The 18,044-nt window shown below is 47.0% G+C and overlaps 1 protein-coding gene, 1 long non-coding RNA gene and 1 other non-coding gene across 8 annotated transcripts; 2 read left to right on the top strand and 1 right to left on the bottom strand.

Annotated features, from left to right (window-relative positions):
• Nucleotides 1–8,416: 8,416 nt before the first annotated feature.
• Nucleotides 8,417–14,443, top strand: LOC119153990. 6 transcript variants are annotated; one of them, XR_005106283.1, is made up of 3 exons: nt 8,417–8,508; nt 10,242–10,341; nt 13,874–14,443. It is a non-coding gene; the product is annotated as an uncharacterized LOC119153990 (long non-coding RNA). The 6 variants fall into 6 exon arrangements; XR_005106282.1 differs by having other exon boundaries at nt 8,448–8,508; nt 10,185–10,341; XR_005106281.1 differs by lacking the exon at nt 8,417–8,508 and adding an exon at nt 8,573–9,154 and having other exon boundaries at nt 10,185–10,341.
• On the top strand, nt 10,737–10,821 carry LOC119154186. The gene has a single exon (XR_005106361.1). It is a non-coding gene; the product is annotated as a small nucleolar RNA SNORD45 (small nucleolar RNA).
• Nucleotides 14,299–17,955, bottom strand: BLOC1S2 (biogenesis of lysosomal organelles complex 1 subunit 2). The gene is made up of 5 exons (XM_037401039.1): nt 17,822–17,955; nt 16,868–16,984; nt 15,907–16,026; nt 15,341–15,445; nt 14,299–14,823 (listed from the first exon to the last, which is right to left on the bottom strand). The coding sequence occupies exons 1-5, from the start codon at nt 17,871–17,873 to the stop codon at nt 14,792–14,794; spliced, it is 426 nt and encodes a 141-aa protein (XP_037256936.1). The 5' UTR covers nt 17,874–17,955; the 3' UTR covers nt 14,299–14,791.
• Between the last annotated feature and the right edge of the window lie 89 nt (nt 17,956–18,044).

Here is an 18,044-nt window from a genome sequence, read left to right on the forward strand (position 1 = left end):
GTAAATCCATGCCTATTTATATTCTGTGGTATGAAAGCATATGGATGAAATTAGTCAATAGTGCCTTCCTATTCCTGCTGAGATGTGAGGCTACTTATTAACCTGCTCTAGATAAGAATGAACAAACTAGGGATGAACTTGTTTACGCACTGCTTTTTAACCTCTCCAGCTTGTGTTCCTTTGGGTAATCATTCATGTAGGTCTAAAGAAATCATGTTCTAATGCTGACAAAGAAACTCAAAATGCAGAAATATTTGGAGTCTAGCTGCTATCTATATGCTTAAACTCTTACTGTTTACCCTCATGTATACATTGACATCTGCCAGCCCTTCTAGTATCTGAGCACAGCGGAGGTAGGTATGGTTGAAAAAGGGCATCACTCCAAGTTCTTTCGAGGCATTTCACCTCCACTTCTGGAATGAAATTATGAAATTGTACCCAAGTCACACATGCAGATTTTGAGGGATACACCCAGCTTGTCCTAATCTGATATTTTAACCAAACAAACCATACTGTCTACAGCATTTGCATGGTCACAGATTTTCCCCAAACCAGAAATTCCTACAGCAACCTGTAGTCTCCTTTCTGATGTTTCTAGAAACTAATTGAAGATCCATGGAAGCTGTGAAGATCTGTGAAAGGTAAAGGCACCCTGAACAGAGCTTAATGGAATGGCCAGTTTAATTAATATTGTGTATGTAAAACAACGTAAAATATTAAATGAAATATTATGCTTCCCATTCCTCCTCCCCACAGGAATCCAAAACCCTAAACAGGGTGAGAACTGTGAGTGTTTTCTGGCAGAGAAGTAGAGCACAACAGTGATTCAGTCACCAGAGACTGAAGAGCTGATTCTGGGACTCTGTTGTTGTTTGTCTGTACATCGTACAAAGTGTCTGTAAAGTGCCAGCAATCTACTGTAAACACTGTACTTAGATTCCTACAGCCTTTTGTGTCTGAGGTGCCCCTCCACTGCCATTCCCCAGTTTCCACTCAGACCCAACTACAACGCATGGCATTAGGCTGTATATTTCCTTTTTACATGACTTTATGTAAGGAGCTACTGGTCCTCTCCCAGAGCACATTTGGCCATGGTAGCTATATGGAGATGGATGGAGCAAGTCAGGAAAGCCTGGAGGAAACACCACTGCGCAAGGGGATGTGAAAGGGACTGTGCATTCAGCAGGCACTCAGGCTTGCTGCTGGCCAGGGCTGGGTGGCTAATGTTTTCTTAAAACTAAGTAGGTATTGGAAGGTGTCTGAATAACAGGTACACCTTTCCTACACTAGACATAATTACTAAACAGCATAGCTCAAGTTTCAGAAAACCTGTAATGCAGTAAACCAATGAAGTAGGTACAAGGTAAGAAAAAGGAGTTTAGTAGGTGCAAATTTATTATACTTACTTTCTGATACTGTTTAAGTGACACTTAGCATGAATTACTCGTTGGTGATTAAGATTAAGGCATGTTACTGAAGTTGACTTTTGTGAGTCATGTAATAGTCCTAAAGTCATGTTAATTCAGACCCATTGAAGCCCCAGCAGGGAAACAACAAGGGAAGAGGATGTGGGGTGTGGAGAATGGGAGCTGATAACACCTGCAGCTCAAGGAAGGGAATGGGAACATTACTGGGGAAAAAAAAAACCCAACTAGTTTCATCACTGAAGGAAGTCTCTGTGTAATAAGAGAGAGACATGAAATTACCGTTAAACTCACTCTGAATGAGAATCAGTGCCAAAGGATATTATTTTCATGTGTACCTCTGGTTAACAAAGGTCAGATATTTCCTGTCTATGAAACTGGTGCTCAAAGACAATGCAGCGGATAATGCTGGCAAGAAAAATGGAGCGGATCAAACGGAGTTGCTCTGTAGCAAAATTTACCTGGACAGCTCTGTTTGAAACAGCTTGTCTCCGCTCCGCGCCACCCCCGCCCCCCCTTTATTTTTCTTGCCTTCCCCCCTGCCTCTGTGGTTGAGAAGCTTTGTGTTTTACAACCCAAGATTCCCCAGCAGGGCTGGGAAGTCCCCATTTCTATGCTCCCTGTGTAGATCCTGCTCCACAGAAAAGCCCAGCACCCCATGGGTTCTGGTTACACTGACCACTCCCCCACTCTTCATGTCAGACATCCAGGCCTCTGTCTAGCACCTGTTGATAGTGGGTGAGCATTAAATGGGTGTCAGTGTCCTCCAGCAGTGCCTATTTCTTCCCACACAGCAGAGAGGGAGCTGTCAGACAGATCCCACACAAAAGACCACATCAGGGACCATTTCAGTCACTCCAAGCCAGCGACACAGGCTCTGCCACCTGCCAACACATTACATCTTTTGAGATACATGGCCAAAATGATGCTTCATTTGAGTGCTCACATCTGTACCTTCATGTCTACAAAACCAGCCAGGTATACTGTGGACACCAGACTTTGTTTTCCACTGAGCTCTCAAAATGGCATTTAAAGGATGGACAGATCTTATGTCTGGCACAGTTAGCTGAGGACTAGCAGATTCTACAGCAGTGAGAAAAAAACAATTCCCATCTAAATTTAGATATGAAAAATGTAGGTGTACAAATCAGCTAGTCTGCCTTGTTAGTGGAGAAACACTGATGCTTCCAGAGAGCCAGTTGTCTGACTTTTTTTACTGTGAAATGAGTCAGTCATTGGAGAGGTTTATTTGTTTCCCTTGACTACAAAAGGAGCCTCAGGAGACTTGTACAGATTTCCATGTCTGACCTAGGGATCTCTTTTGATGCAGATGACTCTGATTCCCTGTGCATCCCTCCTGATCCTAACGATGTTCTTTATCAGCAACAAATTCTGCAAACCATGGTACAAAAGGCACTGCTCTGAATACTATGCACCAAAGGTATTTAAAACCAGAAGTGGGCAGAGGAATGAAATTGAGAGGAGCTTTCTAGGCCATGTTTGAAGGGATGATTAAATCACTGAGAACAGTCAGTTTTATCATTATCAAAGAAAAACTCAAGTTGCTTGCATGTTCCTTCCCTTTACATTTGGAGATAAGGTGTCTGGAACTTCTGTATTGGCAGCCTTGAGGGTGAACAGCTGCTGTAAAGCCCAGTGCACTGGAAAAACAGGGCTTTGCTCGCAGCATCGCTCCCATGTCTGGACATGGCTTTTCTATTATTTATCTAGTTACTTGCATAATCATTGAAGGGCTTCAGAATGGTGTTGGGATAAAGCCAGAACCTGTTTGGAGGGTTCTGTGTGTTTCACTGGAAAGAGATATAACTGCCAAAGACCTTGGGTCACTTTCAATGCCAGAAAGAGAGGAATTATTTGGGTATGAAAGACTTATTGGTGTATGAAAGACCCATCCTGATACAGTTCACATTCACAAGAAGCACCTGCAAGACTCTGCGAAAGTATCAGCACCACGAGCGCCTCTTTACATAGGCCAAATTTTCCATCTTTCCCTAGCCTTTACAAGGACAAAGCCTTTCTACACTTTCCCCTTGCTAGGGTGAGGCTGGAAGGTGGCTGGGAGAAACAAGACTGGCAAAAGGAGTGTGTTGTGGCAGCTCCGCCTTCCTGCTGCTGTGGAGTGCAGCCCCTGGACAGACAAATGCAAGAGGCTCTACAAGTGATGAAGCCTGGAAATCTGCCAGTGCTTCTAGAGAACATCTGGTACCCTTTGGGCTTTTGGGAGATTGAGAACATGGAAGAAGAGACCATGTCAGAGTTTTTATTCATTATTTTTTCCTCCACCCTGGGCTGGATATGAAGGGGGCTCTATGGCAAGTAGGATGCCCAAAAAAAGCGAAGCAAACATTAGGCATTATTAGAAAAGGAACAGAGAACAGAAAGGGCACCTCTTTACACCACCATATAAGCCTATGGTGGACTTTTAACTGGAATTCTGTGTGAAGCTGCAATTCCAAAAGGATGGAGTAGACCTTGAAAAGCCTTAGCATAAGGCCCTTAGGATGACTTATGGAAGGACTCTTTAAATGGACTAGGTCTCTCTGGTCTGGAAAAGATATGAATGGAGTGGATATAGCAGATACCTGTTAAACTGAAGGGTTTGGAGAAGGTGAGAAGGGAATGACTGCTCATATTCTCTTCCTGCATAGAGCTATAGAGCACGAAAATAGCAACTGGCAGGTTTTAAACAGGCAAAAGTAGATGGTTCTTCACACACCATGCCCTTGAGCTATGGAACACCATTTTGCAAGATGTATGTGTACAAAAAGCAACAGGGCAAATTCATGGGAGAAAAATTATTTGAGGGTAATCAGACACAAAGATACCACCAATGGCTCAGAAATCACTGGAGACTGGAGCAGTCTGAAAGCATATTCCTCTGTGGTTGCCATGCTTTTATTCTGTTCCTTGGGAACTCATTTTTAAGCCACTGTTGGACAGAAGTCTGTGCTGGCTTAACTACTGTCATGATCCAGTACATCCATCCTCAGGCTCCTATGTCCTTATGTTATAATGTGACATTTCACTGGACATTTTCATGGAGCAGGTGTTGTGGTTTAACCCCAGCCAGCAACTAAGCACCACACAGCTGCTTGCTCATGCCCCGTGCAGTGGGATGGGGAGGAAGAGAAGTGGAAGAGCAAAAGGGAGAAAACTCATAAGAATAGTTCAATAATTGAAAAAAAAAATGCAAGAAACTGATTACAATGATGATGATGATGACGATGAAGAAGAGGAAAATAAATAAAAATCCCAAACCATGCCTAGAGGAATGAAACCTTAGACAAGTGATGTAAAAACCATTGCTTACCACCAACCGACCAATGCCCAGCCAGTCGCTGAGCAGTGGCTCCCAGCCAGCTTTCCCCCTAGTTAATATGCTGAGCGTGGCATCGCATGGTATCCCTTGGGGCAGTTGGGGTCAGCTGTCCCAGCCATGCCCCCGCCCAGCTTCTGGTGCACCCCCAGCCTGCTCGCTGGTGGGGTGGGGTGAGGAGCAGAAAAGGCCTTGACTCTGTTAGCGCTGCTCAGCAATAACTAAAATACCCTTGAATTATCAACACTGTTTCCAGCACAAATCCAAAATGTAGCCCCATACCAGCTAGCACGAAGAAAATCAATGCTACCTCAACTGAGACCAGCGCAACAGGTTAGCAGAGTAGCCTGTGGAAATCATCTTGCCTGTTCTGCTGTGAATAACATCATCTCAGCTACTCAACTCTTTACTATTTTTAGATAGGCTTTCCTTGGTGTCTTGTAGAAAATCACAGTATCAACCTCTGCCTTATTTCTGGCAGCAATTTGACAAAGGATCTGCTGTGGTCAGCAGGTATTAAGGTTGAGTGATAACTTCAGCATTCAACAATTAGTATAACACCTATATTAATAACATGCCACACAGGTAGTACTACAGATAAGATACAAATCACATAATTAGTTTTCAGATCGCAGAAATTACATTTGACCAGCTAGCTCAAAAAGCTTGGTTAAATATTTATATATGAACTCACTGGACCTCAGACATAACTCAGCTGAAAAAGGATGAAGCCAATGAAGCTCATCAGTCATTTGCAATACGTGGCAAATAGACTTGCTTTGTCACCAAAGGGCCAAGGAAATTAAGTTGGTAACAGCCCTCCTGTGACTCCACCAACACTAAGTTACTTTGTCGCTGCTGTACCCCGTCATCTTCAAATAAAGCCAAGGTGCTTAGCTCTAGGCTATGGTCAGCATCAAGAAAGAGCCGGTGCTTCCCCAAGCCAGGCAGAAGAAAGTCAGGAAATGGGAAAAGTCAGTCCCAGAGCTATACATGCTGAAGAGAGGCGTGGTAGTGGGGGCTGCCAAATTTCTGAGCCTGGCAGAGCTCCTGAGATTGCTGCTCCCAGCTGCCTGCATGGGTGGCGAGGCTCCTCCTGAACCAGCTGCAGAACAACTGCGGTGTACAGGAGACCATCTAAAAGGTCCAGGCACTGCGATATAAAGGAGTGAAGGGGCAACTTTATCAGCTGTCCCCAGCTATAAGACCATCATCATGGGGCAGAGTGCCCACCATACCTTTGCCAAAGTCTGAGCAGGGAATCTGCAGTACAAACAGGACCTGAACACAGACCTGCTGAAACTTGGGCCTTAACTAGAGGCATTCAGCAACTTTAAAAAGTTGCTTATCATCATTGCAGAAGATCATGGAAACATGTGACTTGCTGATAGTCTGTATGTTCTGAAAATGGTGAATGCCATAAAGAAAAGTGACAATGGAAAGATTCACCAACTGACAATTTAAAATTCAAGAAAAATTCAGCAATCATGAAATTACAAAACCTTTGGCTACACTTCATGATACAGGTAATGTCAGTGATAAGGAAAACATATGAGAAATTATGCCTTTAAAAGGTGAAGAAAAAAATAGTGCTGATGCCAAGTGGTATAACATATGCCTTCACTATGTCTTTCAGTCCTGCCAGGCGCAGAGGCAGCGGAGGCAGCAGAGTGGCTTGGGACGATAAAGAAGGAAATCAAAGAAGCAGCACAGCTACAAGAAGTGACTGCACTACAGTGGCACAGCCAGCGCTAGACTGTTCTAGCAGGAGGATGGTGGTAGAAGAGGATTTTTCACCGTGGTGACACTATCTCCCTGTCAATTTTGCAGAAAGTCAGGCTCTAGCAATTTCCTCAGTATCATGCAAGAAACCCCTAGTGCGACACAACACAGGTGTCTGCAGGAGAAGACACTACTGTCTTTCTTCTCATCAGGCTAGTCTTCCAGACAGGTTTCCAACTGATGGATTTACGTATTTTCTTATCATTGGGGAGGCTGGTTTTTGAATAGAGAAAATTGCAGAAGCCAACAGCATTTTGATTTCAAGTACAGGCATTTGTAACTAGTATCTGTCACTCGGGCTTTTCTCCTAACCATGCCAAAATACAGCATGTGCAGTAAAAGTGTAAATCATGTTTTCCTACTCTACATGGTAACTGAGGAAGTGTAGAATACTTTGAGAAAGATGGGCTGTGTCAGAAAACTGAAGAAAGTGAGGGAAATGTGTTTAATATACTGCAGGTCATACAGAAGTGCAGAGAACCCAGGACAGGGTGGAGGGCACTGCCTGGGAGGGTCCTTTCTCTGTAGAATTCAGTGCCAAACAGCTAGCTGGTGTGCGTGCAGGGGGTCTGCAGGGTACAAGGACACAGACAGGTGAGACAGGGAAGACTGGTGGTTGCCTTGGCCAAAGACCCCAAGTCATTCCCTGTGTGAGGGCCTATACCAGCCACATAGCGACAGAGGGAAAATGAGAATTTGCAGGATTGAGGGGAAATTTCTGGGACATCTTTTCTACCTGTCGTGGTGGAAATCAGCCATGAAATGCTCTGGCAGCAAATGGTGGACTGATACATGACCTGCATCCCATGAGGAACAAGAACTTGTATGAGCTCACAAGCAGTTCCTGGGTGGCAGAATAACAGACAGTGCTTTCCTGGCAGGATATAAGAGCAGTGGCTTGGAAGGTAATATAAACGATGAACTTGCCAATGAATCAAAGCCAGAGTACACTCAATTAAAGTAAAATACATGTGCACCCCCGCCTGCCTCCCCCCAATTTCTCTGTGAAGTGGTGGCACCTGTCTGAATGAAGGTTTTGATTTTCTCACCCCCATCCCACCGCCAAAGCATGTAACAAGTTCTTCCAGTCTACTCCCCCTAGGGTTTCATGCGTGGGAGCACTTCTGCTGCAGCTCTCTTCCTTGCCTCCCTTAAGGATGAGAGGTAGATCATTCCTTCCTCCCAGCCATCACCTTCTCCTGCACATATCACCTGCTCTGGAAATGATGGTGCCTAATGCATTCCCTCTCATAGACATGAAAGGTCTCCCCTATCCTTTGACTTCAACTCATTTTGAATAGTGGAAAAAGGAGAACGTAAACTGTCATTTATTTTCCCCACCTAAAGGTGTGAAATATATGATGTTGCAATGAAAAATTGTCAGTAAAAAATAAGTACTCCCCTACGTGGCTTCAAATAGCGTTATTAAGTAACTCTCCCAGTAGCGCTAAGGCTAAGGATGCACAATAGCTCAGACAGCACAGCCACTAGAAGTAAAACAAGTATAAATTGGAACATACGAGACACATTGCACAGCCTATCTAATATTTCACAAGGACTTGGCAAGAAGGATATTTGATTTATCAGCGCAGATGGGTTGGTTAAACATTTCTTAATGAACTCAGTTAATCCAGGCATCAGCTGAAAGGGTCCAACATCAGACTTTCTAAATAGCTTTCCGTGAAAAGGGTGAACGTCTGTGACCTCTTTCAATGTACCATGACCTCTTCCATTGTACCTTTCAATGTAAGGTAGAATGACTCCTCAGATTAAAAGCTATTAAGGAAGCACGATTTTTTATTATTTGATCCGGCAATACCACCTGGCGGCCAAGCGTCGGTACTGCAGCCCCGACGCCGCGCATGCGCGGTGGCGCGTCCCCCTCGGCGCTGCCGGCAGTTGTTAACGGCATCGCGATCCCGCGCTGCCTGCGGGGTGGTGCCGCGGGCCCGCTGCTGCCTCCCGGTCCGCTGGCGGCGAGCCATGGCCGGGGGCTGAGGGGAGGGAGGCGGGGAAGCAGGAGGCCGCCCCCCGCTGCAGCATCTCCCCCGCAGCCGGGCCACAGCCCCAGGTGCCTCGGCGCTGCCCGGCCAGCCGGCCCCCCGCTGCCGCTCGGGAAGGGCTTGCCGCAGGAGCGGCTCCGGCCAGGGCCGAGCGGCACCGGTCGCGGTCACTTGTGCTTCTGTCCCTTTGCCGGGGGCCGCGCTGAAGCCGCCGCGGGCTGTTCCCCCCCCCCCGGGGATGCCGTGGGCTGCGCCGCCTCGGGCTGGCGGGGTTTGTTCCTGCCCGGCCTCGCCCCCCGCGGTGCGGGTGCGGAAGGGGAGCGGGGGCACGGCCCGGTGTGGGCAGGAGCTGGGCCGGCCGGGGAGAGGCGAAGCAGAAGGAACCCGGGGGCAGGCGGGCAGCAGCTGCCTCCTGCTGCGGGCACAGAGGGCCAGGCCCTGCGGAGGGGGGACCAGCCCCGCAGCCCGCAGCAGCCGGGTGCCAGCGTGCACAGCGGGGTCCGTGTGTCACCCGCGGGGTCCGTGTGTCACCCACAGCCTGGGGTGGCCCCGGCGCGGGAGGGAGCGACGCGCCGCGTCCGGGAGGCCGCGTCTTGCGAGGAAGAGCTGTGAGACACCCGGGGGTTACCGGGGGGGGGGGAGCCGAGCGGCCGGCGTTCTGCGGGAGGGAGGGAGGAGAGAGGGGGAAAGATGCGTCTGAACTGTCACATTTTCACAGCGGTGCCAAAAGCGAGAGCTGTGGTGAGTCCGGGTCCGTGGGACCCTGTCTCCTCTCTTGTGTGCCCCAGGCGCCCCTGCCCCTCCTCTGCGCCCCCTCCCCTTCCCTGTGCCGCTGTGATTTTGTGTGTGTGTGTGGGGGGTGACCCGGGCTTGACCGAAGCTGCTTTTCCCGCTCCCCCTCCTCCGCTGGACAGGGGAGGCAAAATAGAACAAAAAGCTCACGAGTCGCGGTAAGGATGGGGAGAGCACTCAGCCATTGCCTTCGCGGGCCTAACAGGCTGAACTTGGGGAAATGAGTGCGATTGATTAGCAGTCAAGTTGGAGCAGGAGAATGAGCAGTAAAAGCAAATCTTCAAAGCACCTTTGCTCCAGCCCTCACTTCTGCTGGGCTTAACTTTACTCCCAATTTTCATGTCTCCTCCCGGCAGGGGAACAAGGAACAGCAGCTGCGGTCAGTTGATCACACATCTGTCTTCTTCTTTCTCCTCCTCAAGCCTTGCTGTCCAAACCCATCCTGTTTTGATTGCCTGTAGCTCTCCGTTCTGTTCTTCCGCCCTGCTTCCTCTTAGCTTGTGCCTTTATATCTCATTCTACTGCTCCCTTCTCTTTTACTCTCTCCGCTTTTGTCCTGCTCCCTCTCCTTCTCCCCTTTTCTTCATCCTGTCTCTGTCCTGCAGCCCATTGCTGGTTTTCCATTTACATCTCTGTCCTGATCTGTATCCATCTCTTTTTAGGTTTTTGTGCCCCCCCCCACCTGCCTCCCCCCAATTTCTCTGGCCTGTTCCCTGGCGTTCTTTTCCTCCCTGCACCTGTACATGCTGCTTGGGGTCCAGGGAGATGTCTGGAGGCGGGGGGCACCTCAGGAAGGTCTGTGTCCAAACAGGCACTTACTACTGTGGAATTCCTGACTTCCCGCAGGCATGGGAATCTCCCAAGCCAACACCAGAACTGTTGTTTTCTTGGTGGTTTTTAAAGGTGACACCATGAAAGGATGGGGTAAGAAAACCTGGTACCCTGAGCACATCATTTCCAGAGAAACATGTTGCCTATACACCTTCATTTGGGGGGAGGACAGGTGAGTACGTTAAGTGTTGACTTCTTTCAGTGCAGCTGTGCTTTTATTAAGAGGAATAACCTCCTCTGTTGTTGAGAGTTAGGGTTTGCTTTTTTCTGAGAATTCTGCCTGTCTGTTCAAAGTCATTGATCTGCGTGCTTTTCCCTTGAGGAAAAGGACCACAACTCAGTCTTACTTATTCACTGTGGCGTGCTCAGTTATAGAATAAATTTCTCACCATAAAACTCTGGTGCTTCCAAACAGCAGCATGGTTGTCTGCATAATGTATCTGTAGTCCCGTCTCAAGGAACGCATTAATGGTGTTACGAATTATAAATAAGGTAGCTTCCTGCCGTAGCAAGACAGTGTGTTGGGTTTGAAACCTTTGGGTAGGACAGAAGGAGGTTGCCACCCTGGGTCAGTGGTGAGTGCGGGCATGTGTCGTCTGATCTAGAGTTGATGGCTGTCATCACTTTAGCTCTAGAATTACTTGGAGACCCAGGGAACTCCAGTTCCCTTAAGCTGCAACCTTGGAGCTTTTCCAGGCAGTGGGATGAAATTCCTGTCACATGCTCTAAGGCACCTTAAAGAGAAAGGAGGCACAGTTTGAGTTTTCTTCCGTGTAGGCATCAGGGAGGTACAGCTCTGAGCTTAGTACTGGCTGCTACTAGGAGACGCTTTCAAGTGAACTGAGTGCGGCTCTGGATACCCAAAGCTGGACAGGGTTGGCAAATGCTGATGTAGAGTTTTGGTGGTAAACTTAACCAGCCTGTCTTAACAAGCAGGCATGTTCTTTGTTCGCAAGCACTGTTTAGTCCCGCCTAGGCTTCCTGAAAGTTTGAAGGGCCGTGGTCACATCTTCCCTTGGTCACAATGAACAGTTGCCTGTGCAGATTTGCTTTTTAAGGAGCATGCTGTGGTTGTATTTTCTCTCTTTGGCTTTGCATTTGGGAAATAGTGTAACAGTTACAGCTCAACTGAAGGAGCACGATACCTCATGTGGCAGAGAAGGAGACGTGTTTTACTAATTTTTTGGTGTGTGTCAGTTTGACCCCCAAATGACATTGTGTCAAAGCTTGTGGCCAGGTTCCACTGTAGATGTTGACTTGTGGTATGAATGACTCCCAAGTGTACTTTAGGAGAGCTCTGTTGGTATAGATGTGCTGAGCAATCGTTCTGCTGTGTGTGTGCCTGTTCTGGTTTGGCTTCCAGGTATGAGCATGCAAAAGATAACTTGCAACTGTAGTCAGCCTTGCTCTAAAATCAGAATGGTTTCTACTGCTGCCTGGATATCTGAGAGCCTCCTGAACGTTTCAGGCAGGCCAGGAGTTGTGCCCCAGTATTTCTGAGAGTCCACAGCTCTGCAGTTCTCTAGAGGAGCACTACAGGTAAGGCTGTAAGATCCCAGAGCTCTTTGCAAGTTACACTAACGGAATTTCTTTGGATATATATTGGGATACATATGCCAGCTGAAAAGGTATTGTTTGCTTTCGTGCCCAGTAAACACAGATCACTTGGGTGGTCATGTACACTTGTCAATTACTGAGGAAATTTCCACCCATTGGATGGAAAAGGAAACAGTTCAGAGGCAATGTTTAAGGTTTGGAGGGGTTTTTGTTTGCTGTAAACCCTGGGGTTTTAGCATTTTGTTCCATATTGTCTGTTAAAGAAAATGTATTTTGAATTAAGAAATGTAACGTGCTAAAGCAGCTAAGTGGCAGAACCAGGCCTCGTCCCTAGCGTAGCCCTAATCCAAGGCTGGTTTAAAACCCAGTCCAGTTGATCAGTGGGAGAACAGAGAAACAACAGACGACCAATTTGTGGACACAAGTGCTCCCAAACGCAGGTGTTTTTAGAAAAATTGGTGTATGTAAATAGGAATTGCTTGTTCAAAGACTAAGCGGGCTTGAAGGAGTGTGTGAGTTAAAGCAGGCAGAAAGAAGATCACGATCCGAGGAGGAGCTTGGAACCAAGGCAGAGACTGGAACCAAGGTGGTCAATCAACTGGGACAGGTGATAGATTTGCAGAACTGACGAGACCAAAGGAAACTTCTAAAAAACTTTGGACATTGACTAATGATTTTATAAGTGTATATAAGCTGTGCTGCATCCCTTTATTCTTTGCCACTCACTGAGGTGGTGGCCCAGCTCCGAGTTGTGATTAAAGCGAGCCTAGTGGCACCCACATCTATGTGAACTTTTCGTTAACACTGGGAGTCATCTCAAGACAGAGCAGGGCTGCCATATACCCAGTTTGATAACACGGCATGGATCTGTGGAGTCTGTCTCCCATTGAGGGTCTGAGCATATAGTCCTCATCCAACAAGGGGCGTGGACTTGTAACTCACCGGCAGTGTGCTGCCATTAGAGCATGGACTGTGTCCACGCCGTGTTCCATTCTATGTTCGACACTTGATTTGGAGATTATCTGCCGTGGCCAGAACTTACTTGGCTTGCTGCCATGTGATAGGACAAGACACTGGCACTTAGGGCTTGATACTATTTTTATCACATGGAGACAATCACAATTCTCTAGACAGCAAATGGCCAGCTCTCTGTTGTAATTCCTTGGGATACAATTCTGTCACCCTTTCTGTGCTGGTTTTGGCTGGGCTGGAGTTAATTTCTTCGTGCTAGCTGGTATGGTGCTACATTTTCGATTTGTGCTGGAAACTGTTGATAATTCAGGGGTGTTTTAGTTATTGCTGAGCAGCGCTTTCACAGAGTCAAGGCCTTTTCTGCTCCTCACCCCACCCCACCAGCAAGGAGGCTGGGGGTGCACCAGAAGCTGGGAGGGAACACAGCTGGGACAGCTGACCAAAGGGATGTCCCATACCGTATGACATCATGCTCAGCATATAAAGCTAGGGGAAGGAAGGGGTAGACATTCGGAATTATGGCATTTGTATTATACACGATGGAACCCTGCTTTCCTGGAAATGGCTGAAAACCTGCCTGCTGATGGAAAGTAATCAGTCGATTCCTTGTTTTGATTTGCCTGCCTGCACAGCTTCTGCTTTACTTATTTAAACTGTCTTTATTGTAACCCATGAGTTTTCTCATTCTTACCCGTACGATTCTCTCCCCTATCCCACTGGGGTGGGGAGGGGGGGAGCAGCTATATGGGGACTTGGTTGCCAGCCGGGGTTAAACCTCATCACCTTCATCTTGGCCTCTGCACCTAGCTAGAGTGCAGGGCCAGCTGCATCCCTGCACTGGGGAAACAACCCCTTTGTGTGCGCCAGCATCCACTCTGTCCCTCTAGCACCATCTTCCCAGAAAGAGCTGGTAATCAAAGAGATCACTAGGCTGGAAGATCAGTGGCCTTGTTTCAGTCCTAGAACAACCTGTCCTGATAAGCATTTCGGTGGCTGGGGAGCTCTAGATGATGTCCATCTATCCAGAACCATTTCCAACCCAAAGTGAACCTGTAAATTTTCTGTTCTTAAGAGATGGGTAGAGGCCAGGGAAGGGGACTTACAGGGCATCAGGGATGAAGCTCCCAGCCACATGTAAGTGCTATATGTTATAATGAAAATCTTCATTTTTCCAGGGAAGAGAGGAGCTCCAAGCAGCACCCTCAAGCTTTTACATCAGCAGCCAAACATCTGTGATTCTCGGCAAAGAGAAAGGATGATACTATTAAAAACATTGCTGAGTCTGGATGAATCCTGTCAAGCTCTTGGTTTCATCTACAGATACATGAAACACTAGAGAAACAGGACTTTTAGACTGTCTACCACGTTGTGGTACCACTTCCCAACATCAGAGATCACCAAGCAGGCCACTGTTCAGGCTGCTGCTCACATGCCAGTCAGAGAATATAAGTGCAGGAATACTTGATAAAGAGTTTAAAATGTTCTCTTCCATGGTCTCCACTAACTGGAAGTTTATTAACAGACCCTTTGGGGGGTTGGGCGGGGGGAAGACAACTTACATAATCTTTCCAACAGGAATTTGAGATTCCAGAGAGACAAATGCAGCCAGTTGTTTTATTGCAAATTTATAGTACTTCATCTCTCTATTTCAAACAGATAAAGGTGGATATCAAAATGAAGTGTTTCCAACACCATGCTCGTGACTCCAGAGGCCCAGGTATCCTCTCAATGCAGAGCTCAATGAAGAAAAAAAAGAAGTTTAGGTCCTGCTGCTACTCTTTATAGATTATGGAGGGCATTTCCCAGATAGAGTATTTCATGTGGGACACAGGACTTGCACACAGATAGCCAATATCAACATATGGGTTAGGGACAGGTTTCTACTTTTCACTGCAGAAAACTGAGGCAACAGAACCTCTTGAGAAAAGGAAAATATTCAGTCTACTGAATACAGCCTACTATATTCAGTAGACGGAAGTTACCAGTCTTGATGTTAGCTGGAAGCAAATCCTTGTCAACATACAGAATTGCTGTTGTGCAACTTAAACCAGTCTGACTTATAGCACAAATCCAACTTAAAGATTGTTGTAATTTCATCGTTTCTCCAGTTTTTTGTACTTGGCTTCTGCAGAAGGAAAAAATAACAATATTTTAGGACTAGATAAGTAAAAGCTTTGAATCCTGTAAGCTGCTATACATCTTAAAATTCAAGTTAATTTACAGTAACACTCAGGGTCACACTTTATTACAGCATTTAGGCAAATATAATTGTACAATAAATTTTTTTAAGAGCCAGGTGCTTGTCAGACAACTAATACTTGGGTTCCTGGTGGAACTGTATGAATCCCTCTATCTGCAGAATTAAACATTTGTCTTTAAAATTTGGGTCAGTGCATATTGTAAAAGACAAATCAAGCCTCACTAATAAGTTGTAGTTCAATAACACCTGTACTTGTCCACCTCCATAAACTTGTTATATTAATCTTTTCCCAACACTTACACTTCACATAAGATGTTCATTGCTCAAAAGCGGCACAGGCAACTTGGCAGCTCATATTTGTTAAGTAGAGGAGATTTGCCTTTTTAAATCCCCTTGCAAGGGACTATGCTGCTAGGTAGTAACAGTAGAGGACAACATTTACCAAGTTTTTTGGAATATGCGTCCAATTTATAAGCTGCCTGCTCCAGAGCTGCAACCTGTTCCTCAATTAGGTTGATTTGTTCCAGATAAGGCTGAAGAGCAGCATCTTGAAAAAGGAGAAAAATCATACCTGTCAGTTCTCAGTAATTCACTTCCAAGAATGATTCACACTTGAAACACAAGAACTTTTCATTACATTCTTCAATTAGAACAATTTAAAAGCTCCTTCCTTCCCCCGCCCCAAAATCAAGTGTCAGTACTGAGAGCCATGTACTGGCTACAAGTAACAATACAATGTGAATCAAAAGAGGTGTTACTTTCCATCAGATCCAAAATCTGGGGTAAAACAGGACATAAATTCAGACGTGTTTTCTCTTATGCTAGTCTACATCATGTGTATAGCTGTAAAGAAATACACAAGATCGGTACTGTATAGCAGCACATCTATTTCAGTGCATTTTCTTTCCTTCATCCCCTAATAAAGAGTGAAATATATGACTCTCAGATGCTTCATTTCCCAAACAACTGTACTGTTCGTTAGACCTCTACCTTATTGGGTCTACTTACATTTTTGATTTAAATCCTTCAGATTTCTACTGATGTTTATAGCAATATCTTTCATTTCTAGGTACTTCAAGCTAGTCAGCTTATTCATGTTTTCCAAGAGTTTGTAGTCTTCACTGGTGGCTTAAAAAGAACAGAGTTTGTTTTAATTAAAAGTTGATGTGGTTTGAATTGGGTGCAGACTCTTCAAGAGGACAAAGAGATTTCAAACCAATAGCTGAACATAACCAAGAATAGTATCACAGGTATTAGTATAATGCTCTACAAAAAAGAGAGGTAATGTTTTGTGAATTGTAAAAATCAATTGGACTGATGAACAGCTATTCACTTGCAATTTGAAAGAAAAAATTACTGTTTCCTCACATTTCTACTCTTATTCTGTCATTTAAACACTTATGTTTACAAAGCTGACAGCACAAATCCAGACTGGAAATCTGTACCATAAACCCTTCAGGTCCATGCACATCAGTAGTGCTGTGGAGTGCTTTCGAAATTAGAGCCTATGGAATCCACTAACTTGAGCAGTGTACTTTGCTCCCATTAATGTTGCACAGCAGTTTATTCTAAAGCATGAATGTTAGAAATCACGCATATGATCCTTGCTCTCACTCAGAGACAAAATAGCTGCATGCGTTCCACTCTCTACTGTGCTTCTCTTCTAGTCCTTCTTAACCTAGACCCCTTTTGTTTGTTTGGTTTTCCATGCACAAGCTTCTGCAAGACTAAAAAGAAGTATTTTTAAGTTGATGATATCCCGCTGAATTATCTGTGCTATTCCCGGACTTAATTAATATGATTAATACCAGTGTTGTTAGTCGTCTAGCAACATGCCAGACCTGAAAAGCCAGTCTTGCTGGATATGATCTAAATAGGTATAGTTTAGACAAACTACACAACAGATTTCTTTAAAAGAAAATGAAAAGAAATAAAAACTTACCCGCAGGTCAGTATTGCAGTGCCTTACCTGTAAGTTCACCTGTTAAATAAGTGGCCATTTTGTTGAACATGTCTTTACAGAGTTCATTGATGTCTGCCTCTGCTGGTTCCTTAGCTTCCTCTGCTGTTTCAACAGCGGGATCCTCTGATCAGGGTACAGGCATGACAGGGTTAGGGAAAAGTTGGCAGGTACAGAAACACACCATCAAGATTGCATGGGCCCGTTTTTTTCCCCTTAAAATTGACTACACCTGCTTCCCATACAGGTTGTCTACCCTACTGAGGGGTAACAAACCCAGGCGGCTTCCTTGAAGTAGCATCAAGATTATTTCAAAATAAGACTTTAGGAAGCATTTAAGAGGAGACAGGCACCTGGCCAGACCACACTTTCAAGTATCAGCCATCTCCCATGCTTCAACGACAGGAAAGGAATCTGGGGACCACTTCTGGGTGACGGGCACAAGGCTACTGATGTGTATTTGTAGTCGCTGATTCAGAATAGAAGAACCGTCCCCCGGCCCGTTTCAGGAGGGGCCACAGGTCCCCGCCTGTGGAAAGCGACAACCGCCGCCTTTCTGCTGCAAGCCCCTTTCTGCCACGGCTGCCTCTGCTCCGCTCCCCGCGGCTCGGCGGCCCCTCTCCCTCAGCCCGACGGGTCGCCCTTCCCTTCGCCGGCCGCTTGTGCCAGCTGGAATGCGAAGCTGCCCCGAGGCCGCGGCTCCCGGCAGGCGGCGCGGGGGTCGGCAGGCTCACGGGGGCGAGCCTCCGCCGGGCTCCGGGGGAGCCGCCCGCCGGCCGAGAGGCAGGACGCCATGGGCCCGCTCCGCACCGGCCCGCACTCCCCCCGCCGCGGGGCGGCCGCTGCTCCGCCGGCCCGGCCCGGCCCGCCCCTCGTCGCGCCGGCAGCAGCGAGCGGGCCGCAGCCCAGCGGCCAAGGGCCTACCTGGAGACCCCGACCCCGGCCCCGACCCCGGCCCCTTACGCTTGGCGGGCCGCGCGGCAGCCTCCAGCAGACCCTCCGTCGCGGTCGCCATGGCAACAGGCCCCCTCCCGCGGCGCCCGCTTCCGCCCTCGACCCCGCGCAAGGCCGCGGCCCCGCCCCTCGCCGACCGGCCGCATGCGCGCCTGCGGGCGGGGCGGGGCGGGCGCTGGCGTCAGCTGCAGGAGTAAGCGGCTTTCATCGCGGCAGGAGAAAGACAAACCGC

Source organism: Falco rusticolus, chromosome 9 (genome assembly GCF_015220075.1).
Source record: "Falco rusticolus isolate bFalRus1 chromosome 9, bFalRus1.pri, whole genome shotgun sequence".
Lineage (NCBI taxonomy): Eukaryota > Metazoa > Chordata > Aves > Falconiformes > Falconidae > Falco > Falco rusticolus.

Bases quoted from the DNA above. Each gene is read 5' to 3' on its own strand.
- BLOC1S2 (XM_037401039.1), bottom strand. From the start codon at position 17,873: ATGGCGACCGCGACGGAGGGTCTGCTGGAGGCTGCCGCGCGGCCCGCC. The intron at 16,985-17,821 runs GTAAGGGGCCGG...TACCCTGATCAG, and splicing joins TGCCGCGCGGCCCGCCAAGC to AGGATCCCGCTGTTGAAACA. The intron at 15,446-15,906 runs GTAAGTAGACCC...TCCTTTTTCAAG, and splicing joins GAAGGATTTAAATCAAAAAT to ATGCTGCTCTTCAGCCTTAT.